Below are 20,500 nucleotides of genomic sequence, written 5' to 3'. Positions count from 1 at the left end.
CGACATCGTATCTTGTTTTTTCCTGTTATGGTAATTGCTGTTGATATATTACACCCCTCCAGCCCACCCCCCCCCCCCAAAAAAAAGCTTAATTCAATGGACCACACTGCTACTTGTACAGGCAAAATATACTCATAGTGCAACAAGTCCCCTCTCTCCCTCCCCACTCCCAGGATTCTTTCGTATACCAAACCCAGTAGTCTGCAAACCACACCCAGCTACAAGGCAGTGAGAATTTACAACCTTTCACTGGCCCTCTGGGTCGCTGTTTTTCAAAAGGGTTTATTTTATGATGTTTTTCTTCCATTTTTTTACTCGCCGTCTCATATTGATCTGTCCCCTTTAAGAAATAAAAGAAAATTGTGTTTTTATGTATGTATTTTATTGAGACTATGTATTGATGCCATATAACAGAGTTGGCTACAGCGGGGCACTGCTGTTGGACAGAGGACCTGTCGAGGAGCCTTTTCTATGCTCGAAGTCACTCACTGGGATTCGCAGAAGCAGCTCTTCGGCCGCAGCGAGCTGCAGGCGGGGTGATCTGTTGTGTTTACCTTGGGAAATGTGTTATTTGTTGAGAGTGAGAGAGTTGAGAGGGTTGAGAGGGGTCCAGGTCCCTCTCTGTGCTTCTGGGGCCTGGAAACAGCCAGACTGGATAAGAGAGCAGTCCGGAAGTGACCACATTTTTTAAAATTTACTTGCGTGAGGTTGCTCGACTTGGTTTGAGCTTGTTTCTCAACCCGGTCCTCGGGGCCCCCCAGCCGGTCCATATTTTGAACTCTACTGGGCCTTTAATGGATGCTTGCTTGGGGGTACAACCTGGTTATGGGGCTGTGGTTTGTAGGGGAGTGACTGGGTGCAAGGTGTCTGCTTCCCATTCCGGCATGGGCCAGATATAAAAATGAGTCATGAAACCATCTCAGCATTTATGTTGCCGTGACGTGATAAGAAATGGGAGGAGGTCCAGAGAGAACTTCCAGAGGTTTCCTCGGGCACACAGCCAGGCCGCGGCAGGACAGCAGGTGCGTCTGATCAGTAACTATGGTAGCGCAAACAAACAGCCCAGGGGCGGATTACACCAAAAGTGCGGCCGGGGGATAAGTGGCCTGCGGGGAACGTCAGACGGCAAACAGAGATGCCAACGTTTCGTAAAACATACGGGTGAAACCATACAGAAAGCAGGCACGAATCGTTCATTTACAGACGTTTGAATCTGGGCCGGTTATTTGGCTTCTTGATACATTAGTTCTGCTAAAACTAAAAGTAGAAATAAGGACAGTATAAAAACCACTTGAATGAGAAATAGAAAAAAACTGCCGTGTACATATTCACCATGTACAGCAGAATTAGTCAAGTACAGCAAGAATTTACTGGTTATACTCTAGTGTCTTATATTCAAAGTTTAGTAGATCAGTCCATCTACCGCTTTAAAAAAAACGCTCCCACTACCATGAATATAAATAATTACAACTTCACCTCCAGCTGGCACTGCTCTACCAGGCGGTAGATACCTCAGTGTCGCTGGCGGCTTCTCGCCAGATCAACCTCCCTTCAATGTTTCCAAGGAAACACAATATTTTCCAAGGATATGAAAACAATAAACAAAACAAACAAATAAAAAAACAAACCCATCGTATCGTCTGTACATGAGCCGCTCGCGGTCTAAGAAGTATCAAAAACAAAAGAAGGAAAGGCAAAATGTGCAGTAACATTCGGGTTGATATATATCGTCTATGATCTACGTTTATTTATATATGTTATGGGTGTGGGAGTGTGTATATATGCATATCTGCGTGCACAGATATCATATACACACAGAGAGAAATATATGCACGCAAATGTACATTACACATCTCTAAAGTGAAAAAATAGAATGCCTTCTAACATAATATGATCAAATAAGCATTTATTTATTTTTCCCACTAACGTAAAAAAATGCAACATTCCTGTTAAGAAAAAAAGTAAAATAAAAGTTTGCAAGGTAAAACGACAATAATAAAAAATAATACATAATCAACGTTTCATAATGTTAACAATAAGGCTTTTTTTTGTTTTTTTTTCTTTTGGAAATAAGAAATTGACCCCTCTTGGCTCCCCCCGCGACTGCTACTGAGTACACCTATCAATTGGGAAGAGGGGAGAAGGTCAGGGGGTGAAGGTCAGAGGTCGTGGGTGCTGTGGGGTTCACGTTATCATACTGGTATACATCACAGAGTGGATAGTAACTTTTCTGACACCAGGTAAAGAAGCGTTTTTTTTTTTTTCTTTGTCAATTTTCTCGTCTTTTCCTGGGGCACGTAAATCAGCGGTCCTGGCGAGACCGCAAACGCCACTGTCTCCCAGAAGACCTGAACTCCACAGAGAGCAGTCTGGCCCGAAGCTGGAAACACAGAAACGAAGAAGAAAGCGAATACAGGCTGTCTGACCGGTGTGGGGGCACTCTCCTCGCTCCTCCGGCTCCGCTGCTCCCCCCGTCATGTCATAAATGTCTCACTGCTGGGACAGAAGTGTCTGAGGATCTGAGGACGGGTGCTTGTTACTTTCCAGTCACGCTGACAGTGAGGACGTAAGCCAACAGCGCCCCCCGGAGGAGAGCCCTCTTCCATAGCACCCTAAAAGCCAGTCCTCTGGCTAACCCTCCCCTCCCCCCACCCACCCACCCGACGTTTCATACTGCAGTGGCCCAGTTTGACACAGGCTTGGTGTGAAGATCTCCCAGTTCATATGGAAGATATGAGAGGAGGCTACCAGGATTTTTTATATATTTTTTTTGGGTTGGGAGGGGGGGGGGCATGGACCACCGGATACCAGCCTTCACATTTCACATGGCGCTAATGCTGTGCCCCACTACAGTATAAAGAAAAATATGAGCAGCATGTTTGGTTGAGACAGAAACTAGCGAAATAATACAGGTCTACCACTACTAATATCACCATGACATCTTTGCGAAAGAACGTTGGCCACCGGAACACAGTATGGGGCACCGGGGGGTGCAGACATCCTCGGGATGGTCGCCCGTCCAGAGGACAAGTCCCAGTCCTTCTCTCTTTGTCACTTTTGTCCAACTAGGGGACAAGCAGTTCTCACTTATGCTCCACTGCACACAGCACGACACACCAGCAGCACGACGTGTAAAAAATACTAATTATATCGTAAAACGTAAAAAAAAAAAATAAAAAAAAAAAAAAAAAAAAAAACATGATTGCGATTTCTCCGACCTTTTCTTTTCTCCCTCCAACCATGGAATGGTGTCACGGCCCTTTCGGAAAGACCGCGTACGGTGTACCTTCTCGGAATGAGACAGTGCAGGTTGCTCAGTTGAGTTTGTTGACAGCCCCGAAACGTCTCAGCTCCATCTGTGCCCTTGAAACGGACACCTAACTGGTTCAATTGGCATGGAATATCTAATAAAAATAATTCGGATTTCATACTTCAGTCCTTCTCTCAGACAGGAGACAATTTCCCCTGCGGATCCTGACCTACGGTACAGTCGCTGATCTTGGCACTGAAGATAGGCCCGCTGATTCAGAAATCGGAAGGTCCTTGATAATTACTTGATGAGCATCTTAGATTTGCTAGGCAGAACTTTAAACCACAATCACATATTCCTCCGGAACTTTCTCAACTAGATCCACCTTCTCCGAGACCTTTGGGACACAGCTGTTACCTTCGAGGCCAGAATCTTGAGTAACCGTGGAGTATAACTTGTAATCCCTTATCTTAAATGTATACATATAAAAATCAGAAAATTCTTCATATTGACTAATTGAAATTCCCGATAGATTTTAGTTCCTTTAGAAATCTCGACTCTGATTTTGGATGAATTACAAATGATTTCATTCACCTTTTAAGAAAGCACTATTGTCTTTCTCTTTACTGTTGGTTTGTAGTCGGCTTTTAAGCTGAATCATTCTTGCAGCGTCACAAGACATTTCAAGTCGTCCAGATCGGATCACTTGAGGTAAAGTTGGGAGTCGGACGCTTAAATCTCTCCCACCTCCCCCATTGAGCCTCGGCCGGGTTCTTCTTTCAGGTACGTTTCTGAGAAGGTGAAAAGGTTTGTACTTCCTTTCAAAAAGCCTACCTCCCTGCCTGCCATCGCTCCCGTTCGACTCCAAATAGTACGCGTTCTTGTCTGCTTTTTTGTTGTTTCGTTTTTAATCAGAACAGTTAAAGTTTGGGTTTGTTTTCTGTTGTCATCAAAAATTTCAAGCAAGTTTCTATGGCTCAGAAGACTGTAGAGGGGGACGGTGGAATTAGTGATGACTTTTTTTTCTTTTTTTTTTTCTTTTACGTTGCATAGTGATCAAAGCTTCCTAGGTACTCCAGAGCTGCCTGGTAGCAAAACTGGTATTCATCCTGTTTAGGGGAGATTAAGAAACACACAGAATGCACAGTGTCAGCACTAGTCCATATCACATCACAGTGAAGACTCGGCTCTAAAACGCTTTCTTTAGCAGATGACAGCAGAACTATTCATTAAAAGAATGAGGCCAAAACGTTTTCATTCAAAATCTAGCTGGCGTACGGAAGCTAGATAATTTTTGCTTCCTGTACACTAGTGGCTAAAATTGTGGAAACACTTCCAGGTTTTAGAAATTGCAGAACTTTATTCAACTGTTGCTCCAGTTGCTTATTTAATCATCCAGTGTACGATATTTGTAAGACTCTTTGATTGCTTCTAAACATTACTGCCAATATTCGTGTCGTTAACCTTAAAGCGCCATGCTACACACGCCAGCCGTTTCCGTAATTCGGACCAGTAGCGCACAGAAGGACCTTGGAGCCCCACCTCTGTCTGGACCATAGCTGGCCGCTGTGTCCGCAGCATCTTCACCGTCTGGAATATGTCCACCACACCTTCGTAGCGCATCCTCTCCAGCACGATGCTGAGCGTGATGAAGACGCCGGTCCGGCCAACACCCGCACTGCGAAAACACACGGAAGGTTCCGGGTGAAACATGGGTGTCTGGCACAGCCCCGATAGCACTAGGGGTGGTCGGAGGGGCCATAAGGGCCAACCTTATCATTAACCAATCATTTGTTTTGAATCGGTAAATGACAGAAGGGGAGACACTCTGGAGCCAATCAGCTTTCAGCTGGGACCAGTGCCGCTGATACACCCTAACTGTACTAGCAGCCAACTGTACTAGGGCGGATACAGTGAAGTCACGGTTTGGTATCAGTGGGCAACTTCTACTGCGATTACAGTGATCAGGTCGGCTCACCAAACTGCTGGCCCACATACGAAGACAAACGGCCACACACATCCCCCTACACATACTCAGACGGACATGTGCATAAAATTCTGCCTGTGTAAACATTCGGCACTATGAGGAAACAGCTGCATATTTCATGCTCGCAAATCTCTGCACCCAGACAGTATCTGGAATAGGAGGCATGACACGGGTCCTGGGGGGGGGGGGGGATATATCACGTCTGCCAGAGTGTGAAATCACCTCAACCTCGCTTTAGGTTTCTGAGGTTAAGGGGAGAAGTTCTGTCTTTTTTAAAGAAGTGATCCATTCCGGGAGAAAAATAAGTCAGAAAAATACATGGTACTTCTATCGAGTTTTCTGGTGCTAAAAGAAAGCCAGAAGGACCCAGGAAAGGTGGGGGGGTGGGGGGGGGGCACCCGCCGCCACAGCATGGCTAAAGGCAGGTCACATGACCTCCAGAAAGTGACCGACTCAATGATTTTTATACAACGAGCAGGCGTGCCTGGAGTCAATCTCCCCCCCCCCCAATAAAAGAAAATCTCTACACACCATCCTAAACAAATTCAAAAGCTAATCAGCAAGCAGATATGAGAGAGATTAAAGTGTGTCTTGGCTTTAATATGATGCTTTCACAGTTGGAAGAGCAGCAGCATTTCAATTATGATATGAATTACATGACTGTAGGCTGGGTTCAGGAGTGATTGTACAATTTCTAAGGAAGGGGGGGTGCCATCAGTGGGGCCATAATTCCTACTGAGGGGCCAACATTATCATTAGCCAATGACATGCTTTAAATCGATGAATGACAGGCGGAGAGGGCTCTCTGAGGGCCAATCAGCTTTCAGTAGGGCCCAGTGCAATTGTGGCCCCGCCCTCATATATACCCTGGGCTTGGTTTAACATTGTGCATTGTGACAATATACGTGGTGAGTGGCCCCTGGTGGCCTGTGTCCCTCCCAGACAGAGACCCTCACCTGCAGTGGACGCTAATGGGGCCATCCTGCCCGAACTGCTCCTTGGTTTTGTGCACCTGGCCGATGAAGTCAATGAAGCCCTCCCCGGATTTGGGCACGCCCTGCTCCGGCCAATCAGTGAACTGGAACTGCCGCACCGTCCTGGACTGGCCGTCCTGGAGAGCAAGGAGCGGGAGAAAGAAGCACAGGGAAATTAGGGAAAGTTTCATTTCAGAGTCAAAAGTTCTTGCCGAGAGCCAGTGAGCTGACCCTTCCTGACCCTTCCTGACCCTTCCTGACCCTTCCCCTTGACCGTCCGCTCCGTTCTCATCCTCGTTTGCATAGCTGAGCAAGCAGGAGTGACAAATCCACCTCCCATCTCTCCCTGTCCTTCCCGCCCACTTAAACCTGTTGTTTCAAATAACTCTCTGCTACGGGAAATCAATAGGGCGCCTTGCGTGACAGGCATCTTCATTTACGGGGCCGACTTAAACGAAATAATCAGGAGTAGGTCGATGTCTCCCTCCCCTCCCCATCCGACCGCACAGCCCAAAGCTGGCCGGTCTCGCCTGGAGTCGGCGCCCGGCCTCAGCTTTCGTGTGTGAGAGGGCTCCCCCTGCTGGTTGTGTCTAGCAGTGTCGCAATTGCTCTTGCCGAACCGGGGAAGGCAAAGTCCCATTGGCAGAGGGGATTTTGGGGCCACCTCATTTTCCTCCTGACAAGCAATTAAAAAAAAAAAATGAGACGGGAAAAATCCGGCAAACAAACCGGGGGAAGGAGAGGGATGGGAGGCGAAGGGCAGCTGCCAACGCTGGGCGCCGTAATTGAATTTGTGAGTGATCCTGCTGGAGGGAGAATTCCATCGGGGGGGGAGGGGAGCACGGCGGCTCTCGATCATGACGCGGCCCTCAGGCGCATCTCAATCCTCATCCCCCCTTATCTCTGCCGCCCCCGGGCACCTCCCCCTGTCCCTCCCCGGCCATTATCCGCGAGACGATGCTGTTCCCAGCACAGACGGTTAATCTCGATTAGTGCTGCCTCGCTAAAGCACTCGACCCTTCTTGTCCCCCCACCTGGAGCATAACAACACCCCCCCCCTCCCCCCCCCCACTCCACTATGGATACAAGCTAAATAACTGACATATCATAGCCTGCTGTGACGTGCCTGAATTTTCCCAGGTAACAACCTTTACAATTATTGCAGTATTTCTCTCTTGAATGACCCCAGTTTGCAGCTGCTCCCTCTACAGGTGATACTGAGAACAGCGGTGCCACCAGCAAGAAACACGCCCTCCGCTCCTCTCACAATATTTTGAGCTCCTTCCCATTTCCTCTGCATTAATGACCCCATATGGGGGGGGGCAGGGTACTGGGATGTGGATATTTCCTACCATACATCATGGTAATTAAACACTGCATTTAGCATTAAAACACCACTAGCTTCCAGCAGAATACATACTCCCATCTGTACTTTAAGTACTACATTAATTACCTCTGTCTATCACGTAATACAACACTGCAGAATTAAATTACATTTCATTCTACACCAATATAAATCATACATGTCCAAATTAAACACTGGTGCACAGTGTATCACACGCTGCCTCTGCGTTAACTGCAGCCCCACGGCCTTAATCGGGGCGGCGAAACATCACGGGAAATGCAGGGAGACTCACCCTAGCGTCGGTGACCTTGAACTCCCGTAGGATGTACTGGGGCATGTTGTACTCGGCCATGGGATCCACCACAAAGTACTGGTACCTGGCAGAACGCTCCGCGGGCCAATACTGGTGGCACTTCTCCTGGAGGGGGGACAGACCCACACACAGAAGAAATACGTAAGATACAGGAAATGTGGCTAAATTATTAACGCGTAATATATGACCATTTATGTGTGTGATACATGACCACTTACAGACTGAATACATTAGCCATGATGCATTAGCATTGCAACATGTAGAATTAGCAGTTATGCATGTAACACATTAGCGCGTTTGACATGCAATATATTAGCACTAAGACATGCGGCATTAGCGGGGGTGCAGGTAGCGCATTATGCACTCACGCGGCCCATCTCTCGCAGCTTGGTCAGCATCACCACGATGGTGGAGTTGTTCTCCCACAGCATCCTCCAGAAGTCCTCGGTGGTCTCTGCCAGGGGGCCCTGTGTGGCGATGTAGGCCTTCTGCTGCCTGAGGGAGGGGCCCACACACACGCGCACATGAAAAACCAGGCAGGGTGGGGTCCAAACCAAGCAGATGGGTCAGATCAGTAGGACTTGGAAAAATTAAGTTATACAAACAGCAGGAATGAACATGAAGGGGATAATGGAATTCTTAACCTAACCTAAGAAGGAAACAGCCCTTATAACAATGAGTAAGTACTTAATCTGAAACGCGCCAGTATATCGATGTTCCCAGCTGTGTAAATGGGTGGCATTAGCTTTCAGGGGAGGGGCTGTTTCTGATTTAAGTCATGATCCCTTACTTCTATGGATAAACGCCCCCCAGCCCCCCAGAAAGCGCACCTGTATCCGTCTATGAAGCTGCCGTTGATGTAGTCGGAGCCCTCCAGACCGCGGATGGGCTGCAGGCACACGCGCGTCGTCTCGTAGGGCATGATGTTCACCAGCCGGTTCTTGAACTTGTTGCAGGGGAGGTTGGCGCTAACGAATCTGGATGTGTGGGCTTTGGAGTTGGCCAGGCGCTGCAGGACAACGGGGGGGGGGGGGGGGGGTACAAGGATGGACGTGAGAAATTCAGCAGCATCTCAGCTTGGCAAGAAGTCTGACCCCTTTATGTCACCAGTGCAGGCGATTGCTTGGGCTGTGTGTGTGTGTGACATGGGAGGGGGAGGGGCTGAATGACATGGGAGGGGCTGAATGACATGGGAGGGGCTGAATGACATGGGAGGGGGAGGGGCTGAATGACATGGGAGGGGCTGAATGACATGGGAGGGGCTGAATGACATGGGAGGGGCTGAATGACATGGGAGGGGGAGGGGCTGAATGACATGGGAGGGGCTGAATGACATGGGAGGGGCTGAATGACATGGGAGGGGGAGGGGCTGAATGACATGGGAGGGGCTGAATGACATGGGAGGGGCTGAATGACATGGGAGGGGGAGGGGCTGAATGACATGGGAGGGGCTGAATGACATGGGAGGGGGAGGGGCTGAATGACATGGGAGGGGCTGAATGACATGGGAGGGGCTGAATGACATGGGAGGGGCTGAATGACATGGGAGGGGGAGGGGCTGAATGACATGGGAGGGGCTGAATGACATGGGAGGGGCTGAATGACATGGGAGGGGCTGAATGACATGGGAGGGGGAGGGGCTGAATGACATGGGAGGGGCTGAATGACATGGGAGGGGGAGGGGCTGAATGACATGGGAGGGGGAGGGGCTGAATGACACACCTGGCAAAATAAATGCATTTATATACTAATGCCACGTTACCGAAACCCTTGAGAGCAGTGGATGGATTTCCAAGTGCTCTCTATATATACATTTTCATCATTATAACTTAAATAATGCTGAAAAACAATTAAAGCAAGCAATGCCCCTTCAGGAAGATGATCCACATTTTTCCATGTCATTTTCCTACATTTTCTACATAAAAGAAACATTTCGGATGCTTTTCGAGGCGGAATGAAACGGACAGTGTGGGTGTTCTTCTTGGGAAGACGACAGCTCATATTTCACAGCACCTTTCGCATGCTCTGCCTGAGCAAATCGCCTCAACCTTAATTCTCTATAGCGTCGGGCCCCCGGTTCCTGCGTAACCCTCGCTGCATTGGCCCATCCTCAGATTATCTCAGGAAGAGGGTGAGGGGCTTCCTTCCCAGGCTGGTGGATAGAAGATATCCCAGTCCCATCCTCATCCCCCAATAGTGTTCACGCACGCAGATGCACGTGCATACAACAACAACCCCCCCACATTGTGCTTGACGTGCTGAAGGTGGGGGCACTGGAATAAGGGAGGAGCCTAGAAAGAAATGGAGGGCGGGGGTGGATAAGAAGCCACATGCTGGAGAGGGCCTCTCAGTACACACTGAGGAGAGAGGGGATCAGCAGTGTGTGTGTGTGTGTGTGTGTGTGTGTGTGGGTCCAGTCCTACTGGAGCCATCATTATAGGCAATATGAGATTCTCCACATCAGTATCTGTTCAGGGAAAAATGCAATAAAAGATCCCTTCTGTTCCCTCACCAGACCACAAAACGCTGCGACATTTAACCCGAACACAATACATACATCGGGAGGCTGACTGATTATCACTTCCCGTTTCGGTTTAATTACTTTAATTTAATTACTAAGGAGTTTAGTTCCCAAACCATGGGCAACAATGCACCCCAACGCTAAGCTTGCTAACAGGTGGAAAGTTCAGGTCCAGAAAGTGCAAATGCAAAGATTTTGTTTCAACTTACTTAGTTCAATACTCCTTGACTGTGACTCTTTATACTCAACTGGTCTAAAAAAAGTGTTGGTCTGGATTCGTACTTTCCGAACCTGAACTTTCCACCTCTGCTTGCTAGTGTTGCCAGGGGCCAGAAGACTAGCTGATTAGCTTAAAAGACCAATGTGGTGTGAAAATCACTATATAAAAATAAACCGAGTATGACAACTATACAGACTAGCTGAAGGTACTTAATTATAAGTGCGATCACCATGGAGACAGGACGTGGAGGATTACCCAGCAGGCCTTACCTTGAACTCCAGCTCCATCCCGGTGACGTGCTCTCCGCTCTCCACCTGCGCCAGCTTCTGGATGTAGGAGTAGAGGCTGCGGGCGGGCACCTCGGTGTTGCCGCAGGCGACCGCCTCCAGCAGCGCGTCGTGGATGAAGCTGTACTGGTCCTCTGTCTGCACCATGTAGTTACGCTGCGAGCGCATCAGCGTCACGTGCCCGTACACGTCCACCGTCTTCTCGTGCTTGATGCGCTCCAGCATGGCGTCGATGACGATGAAGCAGCCTGTGCGACCCACGCCGGCGCTGGGGGGGGGGGGTGACGCAGCCAGGAGTTAGACAGACCCGGGGGGGGGGGGGTCATGGCTAGGTAACCATGGTAACCTTTCATCCATGTACCACACTCACTACACCAACCATCAGGGGATCTTTAATGAAATGATGTGTAGCATTACGGCCACGTTCAGAAATGCTGCTCCTGGATTTGAAGTAGTTTGAGGATTAATTCCAGATTTTCTTATGCTGAAGGAAAATTCATATGGCACTAACACTAGCCAATGACACATTTTCAATTGGTGAGTGACAGGGGAGTGAGAACTCCAGGGGCCAATCAGCTTTTACAAGGGGCCAGTGCCCACGTGGCCCCGCCCCTGTATATACCCCTGAGTGGTTTGATGTGATGTGGTTCGCTGTAAGTGGTTTGACGGGAAAGCATTTAAAGGTTAGGGTCAGAACTGAGAAAGCTGATATTGTACTGTGCTAGCACCCTATGACACCAACCAGGATAAATGAGTGGATAAAAATCTTTAGTACTGCTCCCAGATTAACAAAGACATGTTTTGATTAGTTTTTTTTACTTTCTATGTGTGATTTGGGCCCTAAATTCATTCAAATTCCAGTTAATGAAATGAGTTCCATCAGCTACATTGTTTTCAGTTTAAGATCAAATTGAAATGTTGAATTGTTTAAAGTTTAAACAATTAGTTTAACAGTATCTGACGATTAGCATTAGTGTAATGTCGGATAAGCACAAGTGTGAGATTGCCGGTGTCTGGGTTTGTTGGGCTCCTTTTGTTTGCTCCTGCACTTGTTTCCGGATTCCTCACAAACAAAAGTCATACACACACATTTCAAATTTTTATAAAGCAAGGGGAGCAGAGCTTGGCCCTCAGCCACAACATTCGCAGCATGCCAATTGATGCAAGAGGCCTCGAGGTCTGTGGGAGACCGAAGAGAAGAGGGCTTGCACTTCAACTCCTCTTGCCCATTTTGAGAGCCACTGGTGCACACATGTGACCGAATTATCCGACACTAAGTACACTAAGTGTGGAAGGTCAGTTCCTGGAGGACCACGGAGTATTGCTGTATGTGGTTCCTAGAAAAAAAACATCCATCCTTGACACAATTTTGTTTTACTCTCTATGAGGTAGAGGCTCATGGGAATTTTACTTACACAAAAAAAGTTCTGAGGGCAGAACGAAAAATGATTGCGTCAGAGAGATAACCAATCAGATTGCAGAGGAGGTGGGTCCAAGCAACTAGAAGAGGCAGGACCAAGACATCTGATTGGTTTGTCCCACCTCCTCTAGTTGCTTTCACCCACCTCCTCTACAATCTGATTGGTTATCTCTCTGAACCAATCATTTTTCGTTCTGCACCAGAACATTTTTGTGTACATAAAACTCCCATAAGCGAGGTAGATGTTTAGAAGGTTTGTAATCAAGTAATTTGTACATGGCTGATTAATCTCTAATGAGGATTGGTTACTAATGAGGTTATCTGCTGTGACCCAGAGCCCGAGTACTTCAGAGGTGTAAATTGGTGAAGGCCAGGTCGTTGCGGTGCCTGACCTGCAGTGGGCGATTATGGGTCCGGCGTCTGGCGGGTTGCAGGTCTTCACCCTCCGCAAGAAGGCCAGAAATGGGGTGGGGTACTCAGGCACTCCGTGGTCAGGCCACGCCGTGAACTGGAATTGCCGCACTTCCCGCTTCTCACTCGAGCCATTCTGGGGGTGGGACAAGATAGACAGATCGCCTCATTGGTCAGCTGGCCTGTCATTAACTATTCATCATTTACAAACTGCAATATACCACCAATGCACCGATACTTTCCAAAACCATGGGTCAATATGTTATACCAATTTCAATATTACATACAGTGTATCAATATTGCTCTAATTACTAGAATTACATTGGCAATTTGTTTGACCTGTCCAAACTGCAGATCTGTTTACTAAAGACTAGCGTAACCTGGCCGCGGCTGATTATTCCCAAGCTTATCTGATACAAACCAGGAAGAAATTAATCAAACAAAATGCCAGCTATTTCTACCAAAGTTAATTTGATCATACAACACCGCATTAATGAATTTGATCCAACATAAATCAGAACTAGGAAATTAGTCATTATCATGAAAGAAAGGAAAAAAATGGCATCGATAGTGGCTGCTGGAGGCCAGCTCCTCCGGAAAACAGCAAACTGATCGATAGTGAAAGCAACGAACAATGGGGGGAAAATGGTTAGCATAACCAAACAGAGAAACACGTGGATAAGCTTTTTCTATAGACTAGCATTTATGACTTTATAATGTGAAAAGAGGTGTAATATCCTGCTATTATTATATATAAATTGTATATGGAGAAGGGTATGAAGGCATCACTGGGATTACTCTTCAGTGCTGGGAGCGCATTTAAAAATAGGCACCAAGGGAGCTATGTGAGAAGTGTTACCAACACCTGGTGTTAAGGAGCAGAACGGGAAAAGGCTTGGAGGCTGACAAGGGAACTTTAACAACAAACACATACAGTTCCTGCTTTCTGGATGCTAACTGCTGTCGCCACTGGGAACTCAGCCGCGTCCCCAGTCACACATGCAGGGGGAGCAGAGCACACGAGTTGGAACCCTGGAGCCAGCAGACGATGTGCTCTCTACTGCCCCCAAGTGGCCGGATGGGATATTTTGCCGGCCATAGGCCTTCAGAATAAATTAATAAATAAACCCTGTAATTAAAATCAGACTGGCCTCGTTTCCTTAATTATTTTGGACGCTTGCCGCCTGTCATCTGTGTGCATTGGATTTTCATTTCATTAGCGGGCTGGCTGATTTACTTGAGCACTTTGTTCGTACTACCTGATGCCAGTGCTGGGAGGAGGGGTGGTGAAACAATTTGTGGGATCCTAACTGATTTATGCTGCAGCCCGCGCCCACTGCGACTGGTCCTGGGGAAGCGGCTGTTTATTGCATACAGACCAGAGAAACTCGACTCCGTAGTCCAGCAGAGCCCCGCGGCTGAGAGCGGCCGCCAGTTGAGAGAGTGCGAGCGGCAATCAGAGCCGGAGCGTGAAGGAGCGAGGGAAGAAGCGAGAAAAACGAGGGGGAAAGAGCATGAAGGGAGGAGAGCAAGAGAAGAAGAGAGATGTGCAAAGTCAGGTAGAAAGTAAAGGCTGAGGCGAAAGCTGTCAGTGTGAGTGTCACAGAGAGCCAGTAGGACATTAGCATGGGGCTAGTCACCACTCGCCCTTGCTGATGGACGAGACACTAATGTTCTCTCCTCGAATGCTTCGCTCGGGGCACTAGCAGACCCTGCCACAGTTTCTCTTTACCGCTAGTCTGCTAGATGTGATGTTCTTACTCAAGTTATGCATGAAGCCTTGTCTTCCGCTTACTTAGCTAAGCGATTCTAGTTGAAAGTGAAATATTAAAAGATGATGGGCTGAGTATGACGGTATGATGGAGGGGGATTAAGGAACAAGGCCCATATAAGGAAAGAATGGTGCTTTCGTAAATGGCTAAGCGGGGGCCACATGTTACCAGTTGGGGTTGGGGTCCGTTTCATATAATTTTAGCTCTGGATTATTAACCTTTGCTGTGCAACCACTAGAGGGAGCCCTTCTTCAACATATGCGGTACCAATATGAACGAGTTGGGATGTCTCAACGAAGGTCAGTTGAGACAGTAAGAATGTTACACACAAGGTTGGACACCAAATGTCACCAGCCAAGGACACCCCATACTTCGCCTCTAATGGCTTCTGTGGAGTGTTCCTAGATTGCCCCTTTTACAAGGTATCGATGTTCATAAATCCAGTTACGCTGCCTATAAATTCTTGGTTCTTTCCTTCATGGTCCTGGCCCTCCGAGATCTCTCAGCACTCCAGAGTTCTCCCTGCACCTCGGCATCGCCTACCTTGTGTAGAGAGAAGGTGCGCAGGCAGAAAGTGGCCAGTTCAATGGTGTCCAACAGCGTCACCTGGATCATCCCGTAGGTCTCGGTGCCACGACCGGGCCAGTACTGGTCACACTTGACCTGCGGGTGGATTGAGAGGTTGAGATCAAGGTAACCCCCCCCCACCTCAAGGGAACACCACACTCTACATGCAGACCTGAGCAGGACCACAGTAAATGTCAGGAAACTACACAGAGCCCCACTGCAGAGATCAATCAATCGACCAGTTTTAACTTTAAATGCCCTTATTGCGCCCCTCCCCCCCCCCCCCTTATGGGTGTGGCTGTGGAGGAGTGCAGCTACTGAGGTCCTTCTCGACTTGCCAGCTGTCATCTCCAGGTGGCGCTGATGCGGCGTGATACATGCCGCTGGAGAACCACAGGTCTGCCGCACCCCCTCCTCACTCTGCCTTCATCGTGACCAGCCAATCAGAATGAAGCTGACAGGGGCTTAATGCACCGCCAGGGCTGGATTACGCCACCGGGAACCGTGGCACAAGTGCGGGGAAGCAGGAGAGGAGGCACAGGAAGTGTCCCAGCACCTGAGAGGGCCTCCCCGGCAGGGCTGACTCACGGCAGCATCTCGCTGGCGCGTCTGTCTCCTGTCACAAACTGTCGGCTAAATATACTCCTCACCGCAGGCCGCCGGATTTGCAGTCAGTCCCGCTACCTCCCTCTCCTCCCTCGGCACCCCTCCCCTACCCTCGCACGGCGCATTCAAGCTCTGCGCGCCTCCGTTTGTTCTTTCTTCCACATGAGAGCGGTGGTTCTCAAAAATTCCGCTACGGGCTACGTCTGCTACATTGGCTGCCCTTCCAGCGCCAAAGTAAAGGTTCGGCGAATGCGGATAAACACGGACTCGCGAGGGGGGGGGGACCGGTCACACGCGCAAGATCATAGCCAGGCTGTCGATTTTTCCCCAATCCGACTAGGACGGATGAGGAGGTGCGGCTGCGATGGTCCCTCCGCCATCTGTCACCGTGGCTATATTAGAACCACACTGCATTGTGGGAGGCTGCCGGGAGATCACAGTAACTCCAAGATCAATATACTGAGACTCCCAACTCCTTTGAAGCCCAATAGTATCTTGCTGCAGCATGGAAGACCTCATAAATTTGTGAAGATCTCACACAAGCTGAAAAACACACTATGCACTGCAGAAGCAGGTTCATTAAAATTATAACGAGAAAAAATATATTTACATTTGGTTCAGTTGCTAAACGTGGATGCTTTGCTTCACAGTTACTGTAGAAAACGTGCGTGCACTATATTTGACTGCAAGTGAGGGCAGAGCCCAATGGCCATGAGCTTAGGGCCCCTTACCCTCGACTTCTCCTCCAACCGCGTCATCATGACCACGGTGGCCGCCCGCTGTTCCCACACCATCCTCCAGAAGTCACCAAAGGTCTCGGGCAGCGGGCCCTGCGTGGCGATGTAGGCATTCTGCTTGCGGTAGCCGTCAATGTAGTTGGCATTGATGTAGTCGCTTCCCATGATGCCTGAGGTGGGAACAGAGAGGGTGCATTCTGTGGTGGCCGTTACACTGCCCCTGCTACGGTACCGTCTGCCAGGACCCGATCGCTACTGCGAGACAAAATGCCGAACGCGACCAAAAACATATAAACTCTTCATGTGGTAAATTCTCCTCTTCAAGAACAGTCCTATGACATCAGCTAAGCTTCCTGCATGCTCGCGTCTTCTTAATTCACGGCAAGTCTATATAACGCCCAGTCTGCAATGACGCTTTTTTGCAAATTCACAAATATGCCGTTCATTAGCATTAGTTACCATGAAATCTAGAAACATGAAATTAAGAGCCAAAGGCGGCTGAATGGCATTTCAGGGCAGAGTCTGCTATTATACTCTTGTGAAAAGTACTCAATCTCATGAGCTCATTGACTCCAAGCGCTGACAAACAGTATTATCTAGGGCAGCGTGTAAGAATTTGTTGTCTGTTAACGCCGGTTTAGACTCCGCGGTCGCTGGGAGTAACAATTATGTCTGACACTGAGCACACAGAGACTTTAAGTATGACAGAGTTAGACGAGAGTTGATATTGTTTTTGAAAATGTTAACTCCTCTACCGAAGACACTGAAATTCCATCTTAAACTGTGTGGATATGCCTGCCCATAGTACTCTGGGGAAACGGAGGGCAAAAAAATGCAAACAGCGCCTCCATTTTTGCCGTGAAACAGCGTATTTGGGATCGGCACTTCCACTGTAAGCTGGTGAAAATAAATCACAAGGATGTGAATTTCCCGTCACGTTCACCAGATTTCTATAAAACCTAGTATTCAGGACGTACACAGGCTAATATTAAATCACTGATTGGGAGAGGGCGAATATATGATGTTTTTAGGTGTGGGGGGCATAAGAGGGGGTCAAGCTTATCTTTAACCAATTGTATGTTTTGAAATGGTGAATGACAGGGGAGCCGACACTCCTGGGCCAATCAGTTTTTCAGTGCAACTATAACCCCACCCCCTGTATATACCCCTGATTGGAGGAATACCAGCAGAACAGGAGGAAAAATCATAATTTTTCCTTAACATAAGAGGTGTTATATGACTTAGACACTCAGGAAGTATGACTGCTGTGCCACCGATATAGCTGAACCTAACACTGCCTGCTGTGAAACCATCCCCGTTTCAAATGACAGTTTCAGGCTGAATAGTTTATGATATTCTAGCCACATTAGTGTCTTTGAAGTGGCCCTCGTTCTGCCTTTCTGCAGAGAGCCGTGTCACCGTGAATTAATATGGGCAACAAAGTTATTCGATTGTCCTACTTCTATTACATGCCACGTCATTAAAGCGGTTCACATATCTCTGCGTTGCCGTTCGGAAACATCCGGAGACAAACCTTAGCATCAGTCACCTTCGCTAATCATTTCATTCATAATTAATATTTCCACACCTATAGGAGAATTTGCAGAGAAAGATCTAGAAAACCCATAGCAAGCCGGAGTGGGGTGGGGGGGCTCACCTTCGATGGGCAGAAGGACGACGCGGGAGTGGTCGTAGGCGATTACGTTGGCGTAGCGATTCTTGGGCTTGTTCACCTCCAGGTTGGAGTGTTCCCAGGTGAACTGTTGCCCAGGATCGATGGACTGCGGGGACAGGACACACGGGTGGTGAGCACGTTGGTGCGCATCCATGTGGGGAAGAGAGAGCAACAGCACAGCGGGGGCGGACTCGCGAGGGTGTAATTAAAAGCCCGTCGGTTCCTATTTAAAGAATTCCCCGGCACTCGCCGGCTGGCTTATTGCGATCATTGATGCGGGTAGCGAATAACGTCGATAAAAACATGAGTACAGGTGGCAGCTCTTCCCCGGAGGGGGGGTTGGGGAGGCAAATATAGCTGATTGCACATACGCTCGCATGACAAATGCGAGTGCTTTCGGAATATGAGAACGGCAGATAAAGCCGCAATCTCTTTTCCTGAGGAAACGTGGCTTCGCATTACTGTCGTGCCCCCCGAGGGTCATGGACGCCAGGGACGCATCTGCCGTGTGCATGGCACAAAGGACCATGCCGAAAGGTGAAACCGAACGCGGGCGGGGGAATTAAAAAGAAGCGGTTAAGCTGCCAGCTATTAGCTAGACGCAGAAGACATAATATTTATCCACCCTATGGCCCGCTTACCCTGTGCACCTCTTAACTGGCCAGACACTTTAACCTGCTTTCAAAGCACCTGCAGACACCCGTACGAAGATACGCGTATGGTCAGGGATCACGAGTCCCACGCTGTCTCCCCTGTTGATCTGTATACGAGTAGCTTTTCGGTCTCCTCACCTCGACAAAGTTCTTCTGAAGGTACGGTTAGACTACATTATAACGCGAGGGACTCTGGGAACAGAACACCACCCTCCCCCACTGAACTACTTCTGACAGAAACAGCTGTATATTTGCGTGAGATAATCTGCCATATAATTAAAATAAATTAAAAAACAGAGAAACAAGTTGTCCAACTCCTGTCTTACGAAGCACCACTTCTGGCTTTCATTTTTGCGTTCTCCATCAAAGCATGGGTGGAGAGGAACAGGCCTCAGGGAGCTTCTCCACTCCCGGAGGGCCGGGGTGCCCCCTGGCTCCCTCCCAGGCTCACCTCGTATTCCTGCGACAGCTTCAGGTTGTCATTGGCCTTCAGCATCTCCGTGTGCTCCCCTAGGTCGGCGATGGGGATGGGGGGGTGGCTCATCATGCCTGCTCGCCGGGCAGGTGGATGTGGCAGAAACGAACGAAAAAAAGCGATAGTTAGGGGAAGCTGGCAAGAAGCAAAAGAGAGAGAGAGAGAGAGAGAGAGAGAGAGAGAGAGACAGAATGCTTTTAAAAGACAGACGTGAGAAGTGAAAACACAAACAGGGAAGAGTGAGGAAAGTTTAGCAGCTGGGGTTGTGTCCATCAAACAGGGTACGTGGGTGGTGACAGAAAATGACAGTTCACAAGGCTGTGGGGAGCGAAGCCGGATTCAGCGACCAGGCCAAGGCTCAAAATCCCCCCTCTATAACCCTCCTACACCCACACACAGCTGACTGCCTGAGGGACATAGCCTACAGGCGCCAAAAAAATAAAATAAATAATACAAACAGACACTAAGGTGTGATGCAAAAGCCCCAGCACAATTACCGTCAAATTGTTTAGGGAGCAGCAGCACTTCGTCGCTTTCCAGAAACACAACAGGCCCCAAGAACCTGTCATTGCATTTTTTTTTTGCTGGCAAGCTGTGATACAAACTCTGAAAGTATTTCCCTCTTTGAAAACAGAAATCATAACTCTTTTAAAAAATAAACATGTTCAATCATTTTAACACCAACCTGACAAAAAAAATATACTAAAAGCAAATCTTGAAAAATGATTCTTTCAGAAATTAGAATTAAACTTCTTTCAACACGAAATAAGTCTAACAGCTACCAATATATATAAAAAAAACCCTTGACTTTCCGGAACGATTCAGTATAACATCGTCTTTTAGTAGCTGGAAAATGATAAAGCTGGAGCCTCTCGGAAGTAAACCACCACCCATAAAGAGACAGCCTTCTCTACACAACCTACGCTTCGCTCCTTGAGACTGTTTCAACGGAATTACCTACAGGAATTCTCCCACTGCACAAAAGGAACCCAAGTCCTGTCATTTTAATCTGCCTAAGCGGCATTCTACTTCGCCCTGGCATTATAATAATCAATACTCACTCTCGTGAGTGAAAATCAGCACTTCCCAGCAAGGGTGCCATTATGAAAGATTCTGAACGAGGCCCGAAATTACAAAGCATCCCAGCCTCATTACGTCTGATTTCTCCAGCCGCGGCGTGGGCTACGCAATTGTGAGGGGTGGGACCCAAAATCACTAGGTGGAAGGGAGGGGTGGGAGAGCAGAGATGGAGAGCCCTGGCTTGGGGGGCAGGTCAGTAAAGGGGTT

General features: G+C 48.3%; 1 protein-coding gene across 13 annotated transcripts in view; it reads right to left on the bottom strand.

The window, feature by feature from the left end:
• Positions 1–4,217: 4,217 nt before the first annotated feature.
• Positions 4,218–20,500, bottom strand: part of LOC125716397 (receptor-type tyrosine-protein phosphatase S-like) — a 135,062-nt gene continuing 118,779 nt past the window's right edge. For all 13 annotated transcript variants that reach the window (XM_048988644.1, XM_048988633.1, XM_048988639.1 and 10 more), the window contains 12 exons: positions 19,190–19,287; positions 18,068–18,191; positions 16,405–16,580; positions 15,044–15,163; positions 12,710–12,864; positions 10,880–11,165; positions 8,700–8,878; positions 8,238–8,364; positions 7,849–7,974; positions 6,194–6,348; positions 4,793–4,928; positions 4,218–4,359 (listed from right to left, as the gene is read on the bottom strand). In XM_048988644.1, coding sequence (XP_048844601.1) covers positions 4,291–4,359; positions 4,793–4,928; positions 6,194–6,348; positions 7,849–7,974; positions 8,238–8,364; positions 8,700–8,878; positions 10,880–11,165; positions 12,710–12,864; positions 15,044–15,163; positions 16,405–16,580; positions 18,068–18,191; positions 19,190–19,287 — 1,751 coding nt within the window. In that variant the 3' untranslated portion in view covers positions 4,218–4,290. The remainder of the gene's footprint in view (positions 4,360–4,792; positions 4,929–6,193; positions 6,349–7,848; positions 7,975–8,237; positions 8,365–8,699; positions 8,879–10,879; positions 11,166–12,709; positions 12,865–15,043; positions 15,164–16,404; positions 16,581–18,067; positions 18,192–19,189; positions 19,288–20,500) is intronic.

Source organism: Brienomyrus brachyistius, chromosome 21, assembly GCF_023856365.1.
Source record: "Brienomyrus brachyistius isolate T26 chromosome 21, BBRACH_0.4, whole genome shotgun sequence".
In the NCBI taxonomy this organism is placed as follows: domain Eukaryota; kingdom Metazoa; phylum Chordata; class Actinopteri; order Osteoglossiformes; family Mormyridae; genus Brienomyrus; species Brienomyrus brachyistius.
The sequence above is the reverse complement of the archived record's forward strand: the minus strand, read 5'-3'. Positions and strand labels throughout refer to the sequence as shown.